The 19,809-nt window shown below is 42.1% G+C and overlaps 1 protein-coding gene across 1 annotated transcript; it reads left to right on the top strand.

The window, feature by feature from the left end:
- The first annotated feature begins 9,624 nt into the window (after window positions 1-9,624).
- On the top strand, window positions 9,625-19,335 carry IL21 (interleukin 21). The gene is made up of 5 exons (XM_084768596.1): window positions 9,625-9,859; window positions 9,966-10,001; window positions 14,264-14,419; window positions 16,534-16,611; window positions 16,691-19,335. The coding sequence occupies exons 1-5, from the start codon at window positions 9,713-9,715 to the stop codon at window positions 16,712-16,714; spliced, it is 441 nt and encodes a 146-aa protein (XP_084624722.1). The 5' UTR covers window positions 9,625-9,712; the 3' UTR covers window positions 16,715-19,335.
- Window positions 19,336-19,809: the final 474 nt, after the last annotated feature.

Raw genomic sequence — 19,809 nt, 5'->3', positions numbered from 1 at the left:
ATACTTGGTTAGGGTGGGTTAGGGTTAGGGTTAGGGTTAGGGTTAGGGTTAGGGTTAGGGTTAGGGTTAGGGTTAGGATACAAAGTAAGTCTCAACAGATAAGCGAAAAGTGAAATAATTCACCGAATGCTATCTGACAATCAATAAGAGAATCAATTAGATTGGCAAACCATTATCCAAATTAACTAAAAGGCAGAGAGAGAATATCCAAACTGACAAAATTAGAAATGAAAAGGGGAACACAACAACAGATACTAAGGAAAACCAGAGAATCATTAGGACATACTTTAAAAACCTGTGTAGCCATAAGGTTATTGTGAAATTCAAATGCTGATTTCTGTATCCACTATATCTATTTGTAACCCTTGTTCTGAGAATCTCCTGTTTCAATGTTGTATAAATACTGTTCCTCAATTGTCCCCTGATATGCCAATAAAGCTGCTTACAGCCAATCTCTGAGTGGGGGAGAAAATAAGGCTGTACTTCCTGCCAGCCAGGGACAGAGGGGTTAGAGAGAGAAGCAAGGGATTCATCTGTGGGCAGAGGTCCAGAGGACTTCAGGAGAGAGGATCCGGATCAAGAAAGCCACAAAGTACAACTACTTTTGGGATGTATGCTGTGAGGAAGCCAGATTATTTTAGAGGGTTAAGAATAGGGTAATAAAAAAATCTTCAAAAAAAAGAATAAAATAATAACTACTCAGGTATTGTGCTGTGAAGCTTGTTAAAATAATATAATGGAGAATCAATTATTTGGGTGATAACCAAATTAAGAGAGAAACTGAAAAACAAACACAATATTATAAAAACAATTTTAACAAACATGTACTCCATCAATTGGAAAATCTAAAAGAAATGGATTTTTTTTTGCTACATATCACTTACCAGAGTTAAATCACAGTCTGATGAGCCATTTACATATATCTACATTGCCTAATGAAATAGAAGCAGTTATTAAAAGTCTCTCAACAACAACAAAAGGAAAAAACCAGCCCAGATAGTTTTAGCACATGATTGTACCAGATTTTCAATACTCCTCAAATTATCCCATAAAATAGAAACAGAAAAAACATTGTTCGATTCATTTTATGGGGCCACAATTACAGTGATACACAAACCACACAAAAAGACCCAACAAAGAAAGAGAATTACAGACCAATTTATTTTCTGAACAAAGATTCAAAACTTCTCAATAAAGTACTTACAAACAAAATCCAAGAACATATCAGAAAGATCATTCACCATGATCAAGTAGGCTTTTTTCCAGAGATGCAGAGATGCAGAGATAGTTTAACATTTAAATCAATAAATAAAATCCACCATATAATCAAACCAAAAGACAAAAACCACATGGTCATCTCATTAGATGAAGAAAAATCCTTTGACCAAATACAACACCCTTCCATGATTAAAAAAAAAAATTTGGAGAGATTAGGGTTACAAAGGACATACCTAACTTTAATAAAAGCAGTTTGCAGAAAGCCCAGAGCCAACATCAAATTAAATAGAAAAACGCAAAGCAGTGCCACTAAACTCAGGAAGAAGACAAAGTTGTTCATTCTTTCCATACCAATTCAATATAATAGTTGAAGTCTTAGCTGGAGCAATAAAACAACTGAGGGAGATCAAGGAGATACAAATTGGATGGAAACAGTCAAAGTATTTTTATTTGTAGATAATATGATTGTGTGTGTGTGTGTGTGTGTGTGTGTGTGTGTGAGAGAGAGAGAGAGAGAGAGAGAGAGAGAGAGAGAGAGAGAGAGAGAGAGAGAGAGGGAGGGAGTGAGTCTAAAAATTCCACTGGGAAACTCCTACAGCTGATAAACATGTCCAGCCAGTAGATGTTACAAAAATAACTCATAAAAATTAGCAGCCTTCATATATATAAGTGACAAATGGATTGAGAAAGAAATCAGGAAAACACCACCTTTCAAATATCCTCAACTAATATAAAATGATTTGGACTAAGTCTAACCAAGCAAGTGAAAGGCTTATATGATAAAAACAAAACAAAACAAAAACTTCTTTAAAACAATTGAAGAAAATATCAGACAATAGAAAGACTACCCAGGCTTATTGAGCAGTAGGATCAACATAGTAAAAATGTCTGTCCTAGCAAAAACAATCTGCAGATTCAATGCAATCCCCATCAAAATTTCAACACAATTCCTTACAGATATTGAAAGGACAATTCTCAACTTCCTTATGGAAAAACAACAACAACAACAAACCCTGCTAAGACAATCTTGAAGAACAAAAGAACTGCTGGAGGCATTACTATCCTTTATTTCAAGCTGTTCTCAGAGCTATAGTAATAAAACCACATTGTATTGGCATAAAAACCAGACACACTGTTCAATGGAATCAAATTTAAGATCGTATATAAATTCAAACATATATGGACACCTGATTTTTGATAAAGAAGCCAGAAGTACACACTGGAAAAGGACAGCATCTTCAACAAATGGTATTGTTCTGATTGGATGTCTGCATGTAAAAGAATGCAAACAGATCCATATTTATCATCTTGCATGAAACTCAAGTCCAAGTAGATCAAAGACCTCACCATAAAACCAGATACACTGAACCTGATGGAAGAGAAAGTGGTAAATAGCTTTGGACACATTGGTACAAGCGAAGACTTTCTGAACAGAATACTGTTTGCACAAGCACTAAGGTCAACAATTAATAAAATGGAACCTCATGAACCTGAAAAGTTTCTACATGACATAGGACACCATTATTCAGATAAGATAGCAGCTTACAGAATTGAAAAACATTTTTTTACCAACTCACATCAAATGGAAGAATAATGTCCAAAATATATAAAAAATTAAAAAACTAGATATCAAGAAAACAAATAATCAAATTTAAAATGGGGTACAAAAGTAAACAGAATTCTCAAATGAGGAAATTCAAATGGCAAAGAAACAATTTAAAAAATTTTGAACACCCCTTGTCATCAGGAAAATGCAAATCAAACTACACTGCGGTTCCATCTTATACCCATAATACCAAAGATTAATAAAACAAGTAATAGCTCATACTGATGAGGATGTAGGGTTAGAAGAACAGTCATCCATTGCTTGCGGAAGTGCAAACTTGTATAGCCAGTAGGAAAAACAGTATGGCCATTCCTCAGGAAGAAAGATGGAAATCGCTCTTCCCCGAGATTCAGCTATATCATTCTTGGGCATATATAGAAGGACACTTGCTCAACCATGATCATTACTGCTCTATTCATAATAGCTAGAAACTGGAAACAACCTAGATGTCCCTTAGCAGATGAATAGATAATGAAAATGTGGTATGTTTATACCATTAGAAAGAATAAAATTATGAAATTTATAAGTAAATGGATGGAACTAGGAAAAAATTCATCCTGAATGAGGTAACCCAACCCAGAAAGACAAATATGGTATGTATTCACTTACATGTGGATATTGACTGTTAAGTTACAATAGTTAGAACCACAGAGGTTAGGTATAGAGCAGGGGACTAGTGGAGGACATACAGATTTCCCTAGGAAAGATACATGGAATAGATAGTTATGGGTGGATGGAGAAGTTGCTAGAATGGGAGGATTAAGTAGGGAGGAAGAGGAGAGAAGAGGATGAGGGAGGGAATGTGGGAGAAAAAGCTGAAATTAAGGGCTATTTGATGGGTAGCATAGAAACCAATACAGTAGAAGCTTCCTAAAATATATAAATATATGAAGGCAACCTAAACAAAATTACCAAATAATGGAGCATCTCTTGTCACCCAAATGAAACTTTCAGGATGGGGGTTGGGTTATATCTATTTGAGCTGTTGGCCAAAGGGTCCCATAAGAAGCCCCCAAACAACCCAGGTTGTTACCAAGGCTATAGTTTTCTCTCCACTAAGATCAAGCCCTCAAGGCAGAAGTCAACACCTACGCATCTCACTGAATACGGAGAAGTTGAGCTGGTGCCTCCATAGAGCCTTCACCCTACATGCTAGTGTCTTTGGTCCAGGAAGGGACTCTGCATGCTACCAAAGCAGAGGCAGAAGCACCAACCCAACTCAGTCACAAATCCTTTGATCTGCAATGGTATCCTGCCTGCAAGCTACACTAGTGTAACGGCGGCACAAAACTCGTGGGAGTAATCAACCAATATCTGCTTTGACTTAAGACCCACTCCAGGAGGTGGAATCAATACCCCACACTGTTTGGGTGACCAAGAACCTGAGTCTATATATCCCAGGGACCTGTGGTAAAACTAAAGACTACTGTTCTAAAAACAAACAAACAAACAAACAAACAACAAAACCACATAACAATAAAATGCTATACTCACTGAGCAATACTCTCCTCAGTCACCATCAGAGAAGCTTCCTCCTGCGGCAGAACAAATGCAGACACCTACAGCTGGCAGTATGAAGAGAGCGAGAGGCCTTGGAACACTCAGCCCTAATGTGATGTCTCCATCACATCTCTCTTCTCAGAGCTCAGGGACCCTTGCAGAAAAGGAGGTGGGAAGACTGTAAGAGCCAGAGGGGCTAGAGGACACTAGAAGAACAAGGCCTTCTAAATACAACAGAACTAATGCCCATATGAACTCACAGAGACCTGCATGGGTCTGCACCAGTTGACATCCTTGAGATGGGAAGAACTGGACACACGCCACCATCCCTAACCCGGAACCAATCTCCAAGTAATAACCACTTGCAAATGAAAATTCAGTTTCTTTCAAGAGAGTTTCACTGGGAAAACAAATACTCTTAAGGGTTAGGGCTGCATACCCAGTAGTGCATGGCCAACAGAAAATGATGACACAATGGCATCTTTTGGTGGGTCCTTGTAGTGGATGCAAACATGTTTCTGTTTTGACCCCAAGTGTGGGATGTGAAACAGACTTGTGTGAGGGTGTGTGATACTTGTTTGCTGGAAACAGACTTGTGAGGAGACAACTGATGTTTGTCCGATGGAAGAGGAACTGCCTCGTGTAGGGCCACGGCCTTTGCCTGCTGATAACCACCATCCTGGTAGCAACTCTGAGAGAAGATAAGTATGAGCCCCAAACCACAGGCTTGGCTTTTTGGCTTTTGCACCCATTCTTATCACTTGGCTGTTCATCGCTCTGCTTTAAGATGGTCTGCTTCCAGACACTCCTCTTCTAGATGCTCCTAGAGAGAGATGCTCCAGAGAAGACTTTGAAGAGGCTGCTGTGTCTGCTCTTGCTCCCACTGCTGCTTGTTTCTGTTGCTGTGCTTGCTGCTGGGATCCTGATAGAAAGAGTGGGATTGGCCCAAGGAACTGGGTCCTAAAAAGGCCTGCTTCTCTAGTCCCTATTAATCTTCTTTATCTCCTACCTAGGGTAGGTGAATTGGAAGGGAAGTAGAGGCATTAAAGAACCCTAAATAAAGTAGATTTTTAAAGATCAAAGCTTACAGGTCCTTGTTTCTTTTTCTTTCTTTCTTTCTTTTTCTTTTCTTTTTTGGTTTTTCGAGACAGAGTTTTTCTGTGTAACCTTAGGTGTCCTGGACTCACTTTGTAGACCAGGCTGGCCTTGAACTCACATTGATCCACCTGTGTCTGCCTCCCAAGTGCTGGGATTAAAGCTGTGTGCCACCAACACTCAGCTATTTTTTTAGGTCCTTGTTTCATAATGTTGTGTCTGGGCTTTTTCTTTTGAAAAAATTACCTTATTTTTATTTTACTTAAATAATAATATTTATTATTATTATTATTATTATTATTATTATTATTACTATTACTATCATTATTATTATTACTATTACTATTGATATTTCCTTCTGCCTTTTTACACCACAGATCCTCTGTGTATATATTATGCTTCCAGTTTAGTGTTTTTATGGGATTCCTGAGTGTGCAAACAAGTGTACCCTTGTTTGTGCCTCTGGGTCTATATGTTTCTTGAGCCTTTTTCAGGTGCTTTTTCTCCCTGTTTGCTTGTTTTGTCCTACTCTGATATAATAGCTTTTGTTTCATCTTTTTCTATTTTATTTCATCATTATCCCTTAGATGCCTGTTTAATTTCTAATAAGAGACAGAAAGGGGTAGGTCTGGATGGAAAGGGAGGTGGGGAGGAGCTGGGAGGAGTAGAGAGATGGAAAACCATAATCAAGACTATTATATGAGAAAAAAAATCTATTTTCAATAAGAGGGAAAAATAAAAGAAAATTATATTGCTAAGCAAACAAAAACAAGGACAACAAAACAGCCAAACTAAGCATCTTGCAATTCAAAAGGTCAGGAGTGCAAAATGAGCTCATGGAACAGAGTTGATGAATGGTGGGGGCTACCTTCCTTCTGAATCCCCTTGAGCAGTGGTCCTCAGCCCTCCCGACACCGAGACCCCTTAGTACAGTTCCTTTTGCTGTGCTGACCTTCAACCATGAAGTTATTTTATTGCTGCTTCATAGCTGCAATTTTGCTATTTTTATGAATCATAATGTAAGTATCTGTGCTTTCTGATAGTCTTAGGCAACCTCTGTGAAAGGGTTGTTTGACCCTAAAGGGTTTGCTACCTACAGGCTAAGAACCGCTGCTCTAGAGTCAGTCTGTTCCTTGGTTCCCTGAGCCTCTGAGGACGTGCATCTCCCATGAATCTGGCCTGTGTGCCATGCCAGGCTCTGTTTCTGTCATCACATCTACCTGGACTTTGACCCTTTGCCTTTCTTCCTGTGGGTCCCATCATGCTAATATGCTCAGGGCTACAGAAATGCCTCCAGGGATTCCCACTCCTGGAAGGTCTGGGCTGGGATGTGGGGCAGAGCACTTGACACTTGACCTTGACAGGTAGCGGGAAGCAAGGACTGGGAGGTCTTGGGGCCTGACAGAGGGTTCTGCCACAGGATCAAGAACAGTGGTTTCCTGTGGGCAGCATGGCTTTCAACATTTTTTTTTACCATCACTACAGCCATGCCACGGATTTGGCTTAGCATTGATCTATTCCTTCTTCCTGTGTGTCTATAGGTCTTTCCACCCTCATCCAAGATCAATTAGTGTCCTGGGACTTCATCACGCACTGTTCTTAGCCCTTCCCTTGGATTTGTAAGCCTGCAAATCTCCCTCTGTCCCTTCGCCAGAGCATGCCCATGTCATGTGGCAATTCACTGTTAGAGTCTAGATTTGGGCTCAGAAACTCTGCTTTTGAAAATGAACTCTTAATCACCACTGGCAGTGCGTTCAGGAGATGGAAATTCAATTAGGCACATGAGGAAAAGATGTAGTAAGACCATTCAGGCAAAGCAATGGGGTACAGCAAGTGGTGAGCTTTAGTCCTTAGTGGTTGATAAGGTCACACAGCAACCTCCCTTACAGAATCAAGTGATTTCAGGACGCACCTCTCCATGCAACCGTAAGGATGCTCATCTTCTGCACGAGATCACAGCTTGAGCAGATACGGGACCTTCACAGTCCAAGCTTCAGAGTAATCAGGAGTCAGGAACACAGAATGGTTGTTACGTGTGTGACAAAATAGATGAGCAAGCAGGTAAGTCAAAATCTATAGTGAAGAGGCTTATTTGTGAGACATACCTGGCGGTTGGCCTAAACATCCCTCGAGCTAAACTGTTATACTCAACTTTCCCCAGTGAGTGAAAGACCATAAGGACACGGAATGCAGAAGAGAGGCAGGTGCCACAACCACTTCTGATCTCTGAGACTGATCAGCCTGTCCCTGACCACAAGTGCAGCTGGAAGCATGTTGTTCAGACCAGTGAGGACAACGTCTGTCAGAAAGCCCTGGAGCAGCCTTGAGAGGAAAGAGACATTCCAGGGACTTTTGCTCTTGGTGTTCAAAGAGACTTTTTAAAAGAATACCTCAAAACACCCTCACACATGTGGATGGGTAAACATATGACAGGCAGAGGACAGCTTGCGGGGACCCTGTTCTCTCCATCCACTTGGGAACGGAACTCAAGTCCTCAGCTTGGTGGCAAGCACCTACAGAGCTGGCTCACCAGCCTGCACCCTCTAATTTCTAGTAACCTATAGTCCACGTTTCCACCTTTCTTTCCTTTCTTTAGTTAAAGGAGGGGAGGACAGGACCTCACTACATAGCCCGGGTAGCCTAAAACCCACAATCCTCTGCAGTTCAGGTATGTAACACCTGCCCGCCCCCCCCACACCTAATTTTAGATATTTTTAATAAACTAAGAACTCATCTCCTCGTGGACAACAAAACACAGTCTTCAAAAGTGTTTGGGAGCCAAGAATGCTGGATCGTACCTAACTTATTCTCCAGGACCACCTTTTCTCAATCTATTTTTGTTTTGCCATACAGATCCGCGGCCTTGGTATATACTCTTCTGTATAAGGGGGATTCGTGCCACCAAACACATAATCTGAGCTGACGTAGATGAGAACGGCTCCGGCTGCAGCTGCTTCCTTTGCTAAATTCCCGGAGGGACTTACATCCCGCTGGGTAGCTGCATCTGGCTGACTGTCAACATCTGCTCTCCTCTCTGCAGCGCACTATGACATGAAGCTGGAAATCATGACTGAGGCAACGGACCTGCTTCAGGATCCAACAAGTTCACTCGCTCACATTTCGGTCCTGCTCTTCGAAAGCTTCAGCCAATGGTATGCCCGTTACTCTGCTGACATTCTTTGTAAGAGGCTCTGCCCAGAAGCCCAGTGGTGCCTGTGCTAGAACCCGCCAGCTAAGGAGGGAGGGATGTTTACTTCCTCCTGTTCCGTGTCCTCTGGCTTTCCAAGCATGATCCCAGTGTCTGGCTTCTCTGGCTGGGTCTGTGTTCGCTCTGAGGATACCTTAAAAACGTTGGAGCATTTGCCCTTTTCATCTGTTTAATTGATACATTAAATACAAGCAATAGATATTACAGACTTTGTCGGACCTTATTTTAATGAAGATGGAGTAGGCTCTTGGTGGAGAGCAGACTGTCTATATAATTTATCAAAAACAGTTTATTACAATACAATTACAAGCCATATTTATGACCCAGGTTATTACATGAAGTGTCAAGAAGCACCATTTTAGAGCTATTGAAAGGCGCACTGGTGAGAATTGGGAGAAGAACCCTATTTTAACACCTCTGCAATCCTGCTATGGTTCTAAATTATTCTTGCTAGTTAGGAAACTACCTCGGCATTTAATTTTTTCCTAAAAGTTAATCTCTTCTATCTTTGCAATGGAATACAGAATGGTCCAGTCAAAAGGCACAGCCATTACCCTACGAAACGTTCCTGCAATAAAGGACACGCTGCCACTTTACTCATTGTGCAAGTGCCTTTATGACTGTCAGACAAACCAGGTAAGGTGCCAGGGATGCAGAGAAAACGATCAAAGTGCTTGTGTTTACTTCTCTGAAATCTGACGGTGCCTCCTGTGTCACACACACACACACACACACACACACACACACACACACACACACACACACACACAACTTGGTGAGTGCTGAAAACTGGAATTCACCCGTGCCTCTCTTTTTCCTGTCTAAGATGCAGATGGGGCACATTTTGTGGACTCCGTCCATCCCTGCCCCCACACGCACACGTATACCTAGCCAATGGAAAAGAAAAAGACTTACTCACACTCATCCACTGTACAAAGATTTCCAGGCTGCAATGGGAGGGCTTTGCCTCTCCTTGAGGGATGAATAAATAGGTAGCTGTAGAGACAACCTGTCCACAGTCAGGCTGAGGTGGAAACCTGACCAAAGCTCTGCTCCTCTGCTGCTGGAGACCCAGTGCTGGTGGCATGGAGAGGACCCTTGTCTGTCTGCTAGTCATCTTCTTGGGGACAGTGGCTCATAAATCAAGCCCCCAAGGACCAGATCGCCTCCTGATTAGACTCCGTTACTTGATAGACGTTGTTGAACAGCTGAAGATCCATGTGAATGACCTGGTAAGGCCATGTTTGTCACAATGCACCTTAAATGACAGTTTCCAACTAATGCAAAATGAGCCTTTTGACTTACATCACTAACTCAGAGCTAATTCTCTTTTGCTAGGAGCCTGAACTTCTACCAGCTCCACAAGATGTAAAGGTAAGATCAATTGACCTTATTTTTGAAAATGTACTTTATGTAAATTGAGAGTCTAACAAGTCATAGGATGATTATTTATGCGTATTTTCAATGACTTAGGGGGGTTAATAATTAGTAAGGCATTCATTTCCATTTTGGCCATGTATCCGTAGATTTATCAGCAAGCCAACGACATATCACATTGTATCCTTATATAATGCACGTTTGCCCTCTAGAGCCCCTGAGAATCCGCTTAGGTAGCCTAAGTCAAAGCAACAAGGATAAAAGCCTCAACAAGGAACAGACAGTTCTATCTCCAGAGCCTTGGGTATGAAAGCTCTGCAATTTCCTTTGTAATCTTATTTAAGAGATAACATTTGCATTTTAATAATAAATCTTTAAAAAGAAAGAAGGAATTAGATTGTAAGGAAAGCACAGAGATGGGAGTGTGGAAGTCAAAAGTTTCTGAGTGTAATTCCCATGTACCTTGGCTTCAGTGAGTCTCCTTGTCTTATGCCTGTGACGAGGTCTTTCAAGAGTCATTTCTATAGCTCCATCCAATTCTCGCTATTCATATGCAAGTCCATGGGAGAGAGGCTTGGCATAGCGCAGAGGGGCATCTGCTGCCTTCCCCGAAGAACTTCTTTAATCTGGTCTTCAGCTTGGTACCTTAACGTTGTAAATGAAACTGAGGAAATGCTTGCACCTAGACCTTTAATCGCATAAATTAGGAAAACTAGGAAAGTGTTGCCAGTAACTAGGGCACCGCACAGATACATTCAAAGAAGAGACTTATGGTAAATGACAGTGTAAAAGTTTAGAAAGTGAATGAGTCATGGCCGCCACTTCGCTCTACAATTCACTCTCTGGCTCTGAACGCGACCACTTGTGTTTACTGGATTCTTTCTAATAAGCAGCCTCTAAAATGAAAGTAGCACATTAGACTTATTGAAAGGACATTTCCAATAAATAAGAATAATTCTCAACATTGTCTGATTCTCAGCATCTCATGCACTGTGTTTGACTGCTGTGGGGAGAGCTCTTTCCAGGCTTTCCTGCCTGAAGTCTGCACCTTGCAAAGTAAAACAAAACAAAACAGGAAAATCCCTCATTTTCACCTGAGTTGACCCAATGAGCACATCCTACATATGATTTCTTAGTGTAAAATGTCTTTTTTTTTTTTAAGTCTGAATTTCCCGGTAGCCGCTTTAACTTTTATCATCTTTGCATTGCTAACACACATCTCTTACACAAGTTGACGAGATTCCCTGTGATTGTGCGCATGCCCACATCCTGTCCGCCTACTGTCTGTCATCTCCCTCTGTGTCCTTCCTACTCTCTAGTAATCTTATCTTCTACTGGAAAAGTTTTGAAATTTTTACATCTCCATGAGAAGATGTGTCTCAGTGAGTCTGCGTCTTTCTGATGACTTGACCATGCAGAACAGCCTCTGATGCATCAAGCATGGCTCTAACTAACATCCTCAAGCTGTGCTGGCAGGCAAAGTAGAGACAGCGGAAGGCAGAAAAGGCCACGGAAGCTATACACAAGTTTTCAGAGCTAGCATCCAAAGCACGGTCTGTCACAAAGGGGTTTGCTGCCCTTCCCCAGGTAAACACTCAACGTTAAGTGCAGATGCTCTGGTTGGCACAGTTGGGAGCAAGGGTGACAGTGCTACTGGCATCCAGTCCCTAGAGGCCGGGGATGCAAGTGAATGTTTTGGAATGTGTATAATAGATCTGACAGCAAAATTATACTGTCCAATATATCAGTAATGGCACCACTAGGACACCCTGGTCTGTGGGTAGAGCAGGTCTGTGAGTGCGATACAGGCAAGCCACCCAACAGTTGGTCAGATACCCCATGCTGACTGTAATGACTTTCCTTCCAAAGGATAAAAATACAACCAGGTCAGAAATAGGCTTTAGGAAATTAACCTTATTTTTCCCCCCAGATGTTCAGTGGCAGAACTAGCAAACCAGGTGTACCTTTTATGAAAATCTCTTTTCTACTAAAGAGAGGAGTGGCTTTTAAAACTTTCTTTGCCTTCCAGTCTGCAGAAGCCATGCAGGTCTAGAAAATTCCCCAGCTGAGGAAAGCAACCAGGAAACACCTGCATGGCTGTCTTCTAACTCTGAGCCTCCTGGGAGTCCCAGGTTCTAGACTGCCTCTGTCTTCCCCACCTGACTGCTACGCACTGAAATCCAGCCTTCAGGGTCTTGTCCCAGACCACACATCTCTAAAGACAAGCTGCTCCCTGTAGGACAAAAGCCAACCAAGGCCAGCATCTATCAGCGTGGACAGGGAAGGGGGGGCATAGCGCCACATCCACATCCTGATGTCACATCTCTGACTAGTTAGGGTGTGAAGCTTTGACGGCTGGGCCTGGCCATTCCTGGCAGGGTAGTCTCAGGGAATTTGCTCTTATGACCCCCTCCCCAAGCTTCTTTGGAACCTAATTGTCTTTCAGTGTATAAACGAAAATGTTAACTCAGCAAAATGAGGCTTCTGTGAGAAATACTGGTTTCTCAGATCATCACGATGAGGCAGTTAGCGTTTTCAGTTTCAGCTGGAAAATTTACCTCTTTAAATATGAATATTATTTTTTTCCAGTAAGTTAAGCCGGTTGTGGTCAAAAAGAAAAGAAAAGAAAAAAAAACTTCAACAAGCATGAACATGTGGTTTTCAAGGAAAAAAAAAAGTGCTATAATTAACGCTTATAAATAGTTTCTATTAAATAAGCATTTTGGCAAACATGGGAAGGCCAGCACTTTGCCCTGGTGACAGGCAAGCCACCTGATAGAAAGAACTAGATAAGCCCTGCTGGGCTTGTGGCTACCTATGCAAAGCAAGGCCGATGGGCTTGTGTTATTAGTCAACACTCACACCGGGCAAGTGTATGGGTTGGAAAATGCAAAGCAGGCTCACAGCTCTTTCAGCTGACTGTCCCTGAGAAGATTCCGGCATCATCCTTGGAAGGAGGGAAGCTTCTGGTTGGAAGCTAGTGGCTTCCGTGCACATTGGTGAAATGCAGATGTGGCAACTTTGAGGGAGAATCACACCCACACTCACCCACACACATAACCCCACAAACACACACATTCAACACACACACACACACACACACACACACACACACACTTGCTAAAGGAAACAGCAACCCCAATAGAAGCTCTTGAGTCAGCACTAAGATGGTTTCAGATGTTTCTCTTCCAGAGCAGAGGCTTCAACTCAGTGAAGCATTTGCCCAGCGTGCTCTTCTGGTACATTCCATTGTTGAGATTTGAGTTTCTTCACTGGCCACTAGACATTTAACCAAGCCAAAGAGAAGGCTTTGACCCTTAGTCTGTCTGCTTCTCCAGTCTCTGTGACGCAGCTCTTCTAAGGAAGGCCCTCCTTCCCGCTGGTTATGCCCTCCTTCCCGCTGGTTATGCCCTCCTTCCCGCTGGTTACGCCCTTTTTCCCGCTGCTTGCTTATAGATGTGTTTTGATCTTCTGTGTTTTGATTCCCCTCCATTCATGAGGAATCCTGCCCTATCCAGACAAGGCTGTGACTTACAACACTAAGTTGGTCTAAATGTGGAAATGCCTCATAGAATGCGATCCTGGAGTGCTCTTAACTCATTCATACCACAGATAGTTCCTGAATAATTGCTGATGCCCAGACCTGCGTTGGGCTCTGCAGACTAGGGCACTGCTCCAACCCATGGAGACACCTGTGGGTACAGTGGACAGAAGCGACAGGTTTTCAGCCAGACTGTTGGATCGTTTCCACAAAGCTGCCACTGATGGCAAAGTACAACCTCAGGGTTTAGCGACTGTGCTCTTAAACTAAATTCTTTGTCACAGATAGAAAGGTGGGCCTGCTAGCTCAGTGGTAGACTGCTTGCCTATATACACGTATGGTCCTGCACTCTCCTCACCATCCCCCTCCACACACACACTCACGTCCAACCCCACAAAGCCTCTGCCCACCACTCTGACCTCAGGCATTGAAAGTGAGAATGGTGAGGCCTGTCCTCATCTCTGCACAGCAGGAAATGGCTCCTTCTTTTCTCAGACAGGGCAGCTGTCTGAGGGGAACTTCTGTTGTTTACAAAATTTAAATAGAGATCTGTCTGATCTGACCTAATGCAGCCTCTAAAACAAATATGTCCAAGACATGATACATAAGGAAAAACTGAAGGCTGCGAGGTCATTTTTAACTTTTGGACCGATGCTCATTAGCATATGCTAATGATCATTTTCAGGTCATTAACATATGTTCCTTGTCTGTCTTTCAGGATCGCTGTGAGCACAAAGCTTTCACCTGTTTTCAGAAGGCCAATCTCAAGCCATCAAACACAGGGAACAGTAAGAGGATCATCAGTGACTTACTTGCACAGCTGAGGAGGAGGTTGCCTGCCAAGAGGGCAGGGAGAAGCCAGAGGCACACAGATGTAAGGCTGCCCTTTGTCATCGCTCTTGATTGCAGAAGTCACCACCATGTACCCTTTTATCTTAGTGCCACTTATTAACTATAACAGACTATACATGTGTGTTATATGTTATGTTAGCTCCAACATGTGCTTCACATATGCACGTAGCTAAAGGCGCCTTCTTGCAGAGTTTCTCTATACAGAGCAAGGGATGCTTTGAGACGCGGCATCGCCTCTTCAGCCTCTGTCTAGAAACCCAACTAAAAGTGGCGACTGCTCCCTGGCAGCATGTTAGCAGCAGCTTCCAGGGTGAAGAAGCCGTTAGGAAGAGAATCTAACTGTGAGAGGTTAAACGTGTCCCTTTTATCCACGTGCTGGTATTAATTTGTGTCATCATTATCCAGGACTAGATCCTAGCTTTCTGATAAGAAAAGAAAGCCTACAAGACACCAAGATGTAAATTGTATTGTCCCAGGCAAAAGCAGAGTCAATATTGAATTTAAGGGGGAGCATCCTTTTATGGGGCTAGGAAGTATCCAGGTTCCTGTATCTTTAGAACTCTGTATCCTTGTTGTATGTATATCTTTTCTTTGGCCAACTAATGTGCAATTCAGAGGCTCAAGAATTGAGTAAATTTAAGCATTAATCAAACCCAGCAGGGATGACAAAAAGAAGTCGCTCTGCCTTGTGTACCATCTGCCTGTCCTTCAAAAACTTTCACATGGACTACAGTGAAATCATAATTACATTATGAAAAGAAGCCTTGTTCCTTTTGGTTGCTTGGCCAGGTTATTATGGGAGAATGTCTGAAACTTAAGAAAGGAGCTGCCTGAGATGGCAGTGTAGGCCTGTGAGCTCCGCAGCCGGGAGGCTGAGGAAGGCGCGCTGAGAGTTCCAGGACAGCCTGGGCTAGGAGGGCTAAACTTCAAGAAGCTTTGAAGGAAGAACGAAGGGAGGGATGGAGGGACGGAGGGAAGGAGGAAGGGAGGGAAGAAGAGAAGAAAACAGAGGAAGGAAAGATAGAAGGAAAGAGAAATGATGAGGAGGGAGAGAGAGAGAGAGAGAGAGAAGAGAGAAGAGAGAAGAGAGAGAGAGAGAGAGAGAGAGAGGAGGGAAGGAAGTGAGGAAGTGAACACAGCTATGGAGCCCGGGGGCAGAGACTTAGGAAACGGTGCTGTGTGGTTTGCACCTGGAACCCAGCTCCTGCAGGTGAAGAAAGTGAGATTGGCTGAAGAGGGCAACTTTCTCCAGGTCTCACAAACAGCTGCGTCAGGATGGAGCCGAGCATAGCTAGTGTGTTTCCGCCAGATGCTCTCGCCGTAACACGTCATGTGACTGAGCATCAAGTGGCCTGGTGTTTTTGGTGTTGAAACAGGAATAAGCATGAAACTGGAGAAAGGAGGGAGGGACATCAAGAGAGAAAGAGGAGGAGGAGGGAGGAAATCAAGCAACACTTGTATGAAAAGTTGCTCAATATCCCTACCAATCAAACAAGCACAAGTTAAAAGAGGAAATCCTGGAGAGGATTTAGATTGTAGAATCAGTGGCCAGGATGAGAAGAACGGCCCGAGGGAAAAGAGGTAAAATGCTTTTCCAATGTATGTTCCTTATGGAATTTATCTCTTTAATCTACTTGATAAAGTCCTAGAAACTTATCGAATCAGAGAGACTCAGGAACAATTATCTGCAGAGGTGTTCTGTGTAGAATTTTACATAAAAGGGGAAAGCTAGACACCACTTCTGTATCCAAAAATCTCTTAAGAGCTCCATTCTGTGCTGGAAAGCAAAACAACTGCCACATGTCCCACACTGAAAGTGTTGCTATTTCCTAGGAAATACTTATAATTGGTTAAAAAGTAACAACAACAAACAGCACATACCAGCCAGGGGAATAGGGATGCAAAGGAAAACAGAATAAAAGTAGCAAAAAAGATATAATAAACACCAAAATATGCAGAGTTGTCTCTAAGGATGAAATACCACAAGTGGCTTGTAGAACAGTTTTACAAACTTTTCCTAATGTTTGTTACTAACCATGACTTATGTTTTCAAGAGAAGAAATACATTTTACATACGGATTTTATGAAGTAGGGAAGTTTTAATTAATTAACTAATTAATTAATTTTGATTTCTAGAAATGTCCTCCATGTGATTCTTACGAGAAAAAAACACCAAAAGAATTCCTAGAACTACTAAAATCACTCTTTCAAAGGGTATGTGCCTTAAATGCATCTCTTTCCCTCCTTTATTGCATCTCGGTCTCCAGTGACTCACAGGCTGTTGTTTCTACAGATGATTCATCGGCACCTTTCCTAGGACACATAGACCCTGAAGATTCCTGAGGACCCCAGGACCTGAGGAGATGCTGGGCACCATGGACGCTCACAAACGCAGGCGTGCACTTCTCCTGGCATTGCGAGACATGATAAGAACAGCCCATAAAAGCTGCAGGTTAAGACCCCTCTGCCCAGTTCCCATGCTGATCTTGCAGTTCACTGCACAGAGTCCATGCTGTCAACAAAGAAAATCTCTTCTCAACAAGAGCTCCGTTTCCCGGGTCAGGGGTTTCTGTGACTTCTCGAGTTGTGGCTTCATCTTATCGCCCAACTGTGACATTCTTTGATTGGAACGGGGAAAACTAAAGATTTTAACTAAAAATACAGCTAGAAAATTTGTTTGGTCTGAAAGAATAGGAACTATTGTGATCCTAACTTAATGATGTTTGCTGAAAATACAAAGCATAAGATGAAATTGAAAATTGAGGTCTTTATTCTTTGAAAAAAAAATGTACTTGACAGCATGTCTGAAGGCTTACTTGTCACCACTGAACACCGAGCATATAGACATGCAGTCTATTTATGCTCTTGGAGAGAGTTTTCCCAGATGGCTACCAACAATTTTTTCTTTTTCATTGGGTCTATCAAAAATATTTAAGTACAGTAGAATTTAACCTATTTGTGGAATTTACCCCTGGCTGTCACTGTTTTTCTAAAGTGCTAAGGGCATATTAAGAAGTAGGCAAACCTTGCCTCTCCCCAATGTTGAGTCTCTTTATAAGCTAATATTTTAATCTTGTGAAGATGGCAACTAAAAGCTATGGTAGGGCAAACAACCCAGAGTCTTCTGTAGCTGAATAGCATTTTAATGTTTCGTGGCGCTCATCTCAAGTGCATACGGGGTGCTGTGATGAATCTGCTAACTCCAGCCTCAGTCTCCTTTCCCATGGGGGTGCTGTGATGAATCTGCTAACTCCAGCCTCAGTCTCCTGTCCTCCCTTTCCTCTTTATAAAATGAAACTTCTAAGATAAAGGCATTTCAAACATGTTCAGCGTTTAAGACACATGTGTGCACACTTTCTTTTCTTTTCTTTTTTTTTAGAGACAGGCTTTCTCTGTGTAGCCTTGGCTGTCCTGACTCACTTTGTAGACCAGGCTGGCCTTGAACTCACAGTGATCCGCCTGTGTCTGCCTCCCAAGTGCTGGGATTAAAGGTGTACGCCACCATGCCCAGCTTTTGTGCACACTTTTGATAAGTTAAATTCAACCATCTATTTAAAATCAACATCAGGAGAGAAATCAAGAGACCAGAGGTTTTGTCCCAGTTTTACACAGACCTTCACTTAAGATTCCAAACTTTTAACCATAGATGGTAAACTGAGCAAATGGTTCTGTCATTTGATATAAATTCCAATAGCATATTTCAATGTGAAGTTTAAAAGTCTAGAAAGCTATTTTCCCTGGAACAATATAATCTCTTTGAGAATTTCTTATTGTTAGCTTGGATCTGAGATCCCAAGGGAATGTAGTGGGAAGGCTTTGCTCTAAGTAAAAAGTGTCTGTACTTGAAAGTGCTTTAAAACAAGCACAGACTTAATATACAGCTATGATAGTTTATTATTTAATTAATTCCCAGAGAAGTGCTTCAACCAGAAACAATGTATTCTCTTAAATTTTAAAAATGTGTATTGTAAAGAAATTGTGTAAATATAAACGTGCGACTCTTGATGACAGTACACACATACAGCCCGCCTGAATGTCAAACGGTGCTAGGACAAGGCTGGTGAGTTTGCCGGTTGGAAGCTGAAGCAGAGACACAATCTCCGGGAAGCAATGGTAGAGAGAGACGGGGTCTCCATGCTTTATTTTGTTTTTTGTCTCTGGCTGTATAACTGTTGACTTCTTGACACTGTGATTTTATATTTAAGACAACATATTTATTTTTGGTGTGCTTATTGTTAAAAATATGCTCTAGCCTTTTTGACCACCGACCATTTCTACTCTAGAAGTAAAAATAATTCAGCGGGGCACAGGCTGAGAGCTTGAATAGCTTAGAGCCTCCTGTGAAGGGTCCACCACTAGCCGAGGGGAAGGGAAGCGTTAGAATCAACCTAAGTAGGTCTTGCCCAGCAGCACCTTCACTTCTCTGTATTGAAGACTGGGCCAGACCTTTAGAAGGACGGAAGGCAAACCTGTGGACACCATTGGTCACCTGTGGGTGGTGACACCTTGGACCCGACATACTGGTGGCCATGAATGTGGCCACTTGGGTAGGCTTTTTGGTTTTTTTTTTTTTTCTTTTTCTTTTTTTTTTTTTTAATCTGTAGAACAAGGGTGAAGGACTTTCCTAAGTCTAGTCTGTATTTTTTGTTTTTTGAGCTTCGTATGTCTGAGTTTAATGTCCTGAGCACCCATACAGGAATTCTGAGCTAGGTTTCATCCCAAGTGTGACATTTAGTTGCTCAGTACGGAAAGAAGAAAGAAAGGGAGGGAGACGTTGTTGTAAGTCATGAGCGTTCAGGGGAAGTTCGTTATGACTGTCAATATTTTAGCTGAAAGCCTCTTCTTTATACATGTGAATAAATTCATAGCATTATTAATCTACGTTATCGCTGTTTCATTTACAGTTACATACATCTAAGGATTTAGTTTTAATATATGAATGATGTACTTTATAACTTAAAGATTATTTATTATGTATTTGGTTTTGAATGTTTGTGTTCATGGCTTCTTATTTAAGACCTGATCATATTAAATTCTACCCAGTCAGTACAATTGTCTGTTGTGATTCTCTGAAAATTTGGAGTGCAACCATCCTGGCAGAAAAGGTGGCTGCCCAGGTTTTATATGGCTATGGTAAAGTTGATGCTTTCTTCTTATCCACTGCCACTAACATAGAACTGTCCCCTGTCCTAGCTCAAAACCCCACTTCCTCTGCAGACCTGGCCCCACATTCCCACCCCCACCCCCATATGCCCAGCAGGTTACGAAGGGGTGGGAAATTGCCTGTTTCACACATGTGTTCCATAACACCTGGCTTTGGATTGGTCTTATCTGGCCTTCTGTCTCTTATCCTCTGTGTTTCTCGTTTTAATCTGTGGGCTACTATGCCGTGCTCATCAGGGCTTAGCTATG

Source organism: Acomys minous (genome assembly GCF_964271855.1).
Source record: "Acomys minous genome assembly, chromosome: 19".
Lineage (NCBI taxonomy): Eukaryota > Metazoa > Chordata > Mammalia > Rodentia > Muridae > Acomys > Acomys minous.
This window is presented reverse-complemented; position numbering and strand designations above follow the sequence as displayed.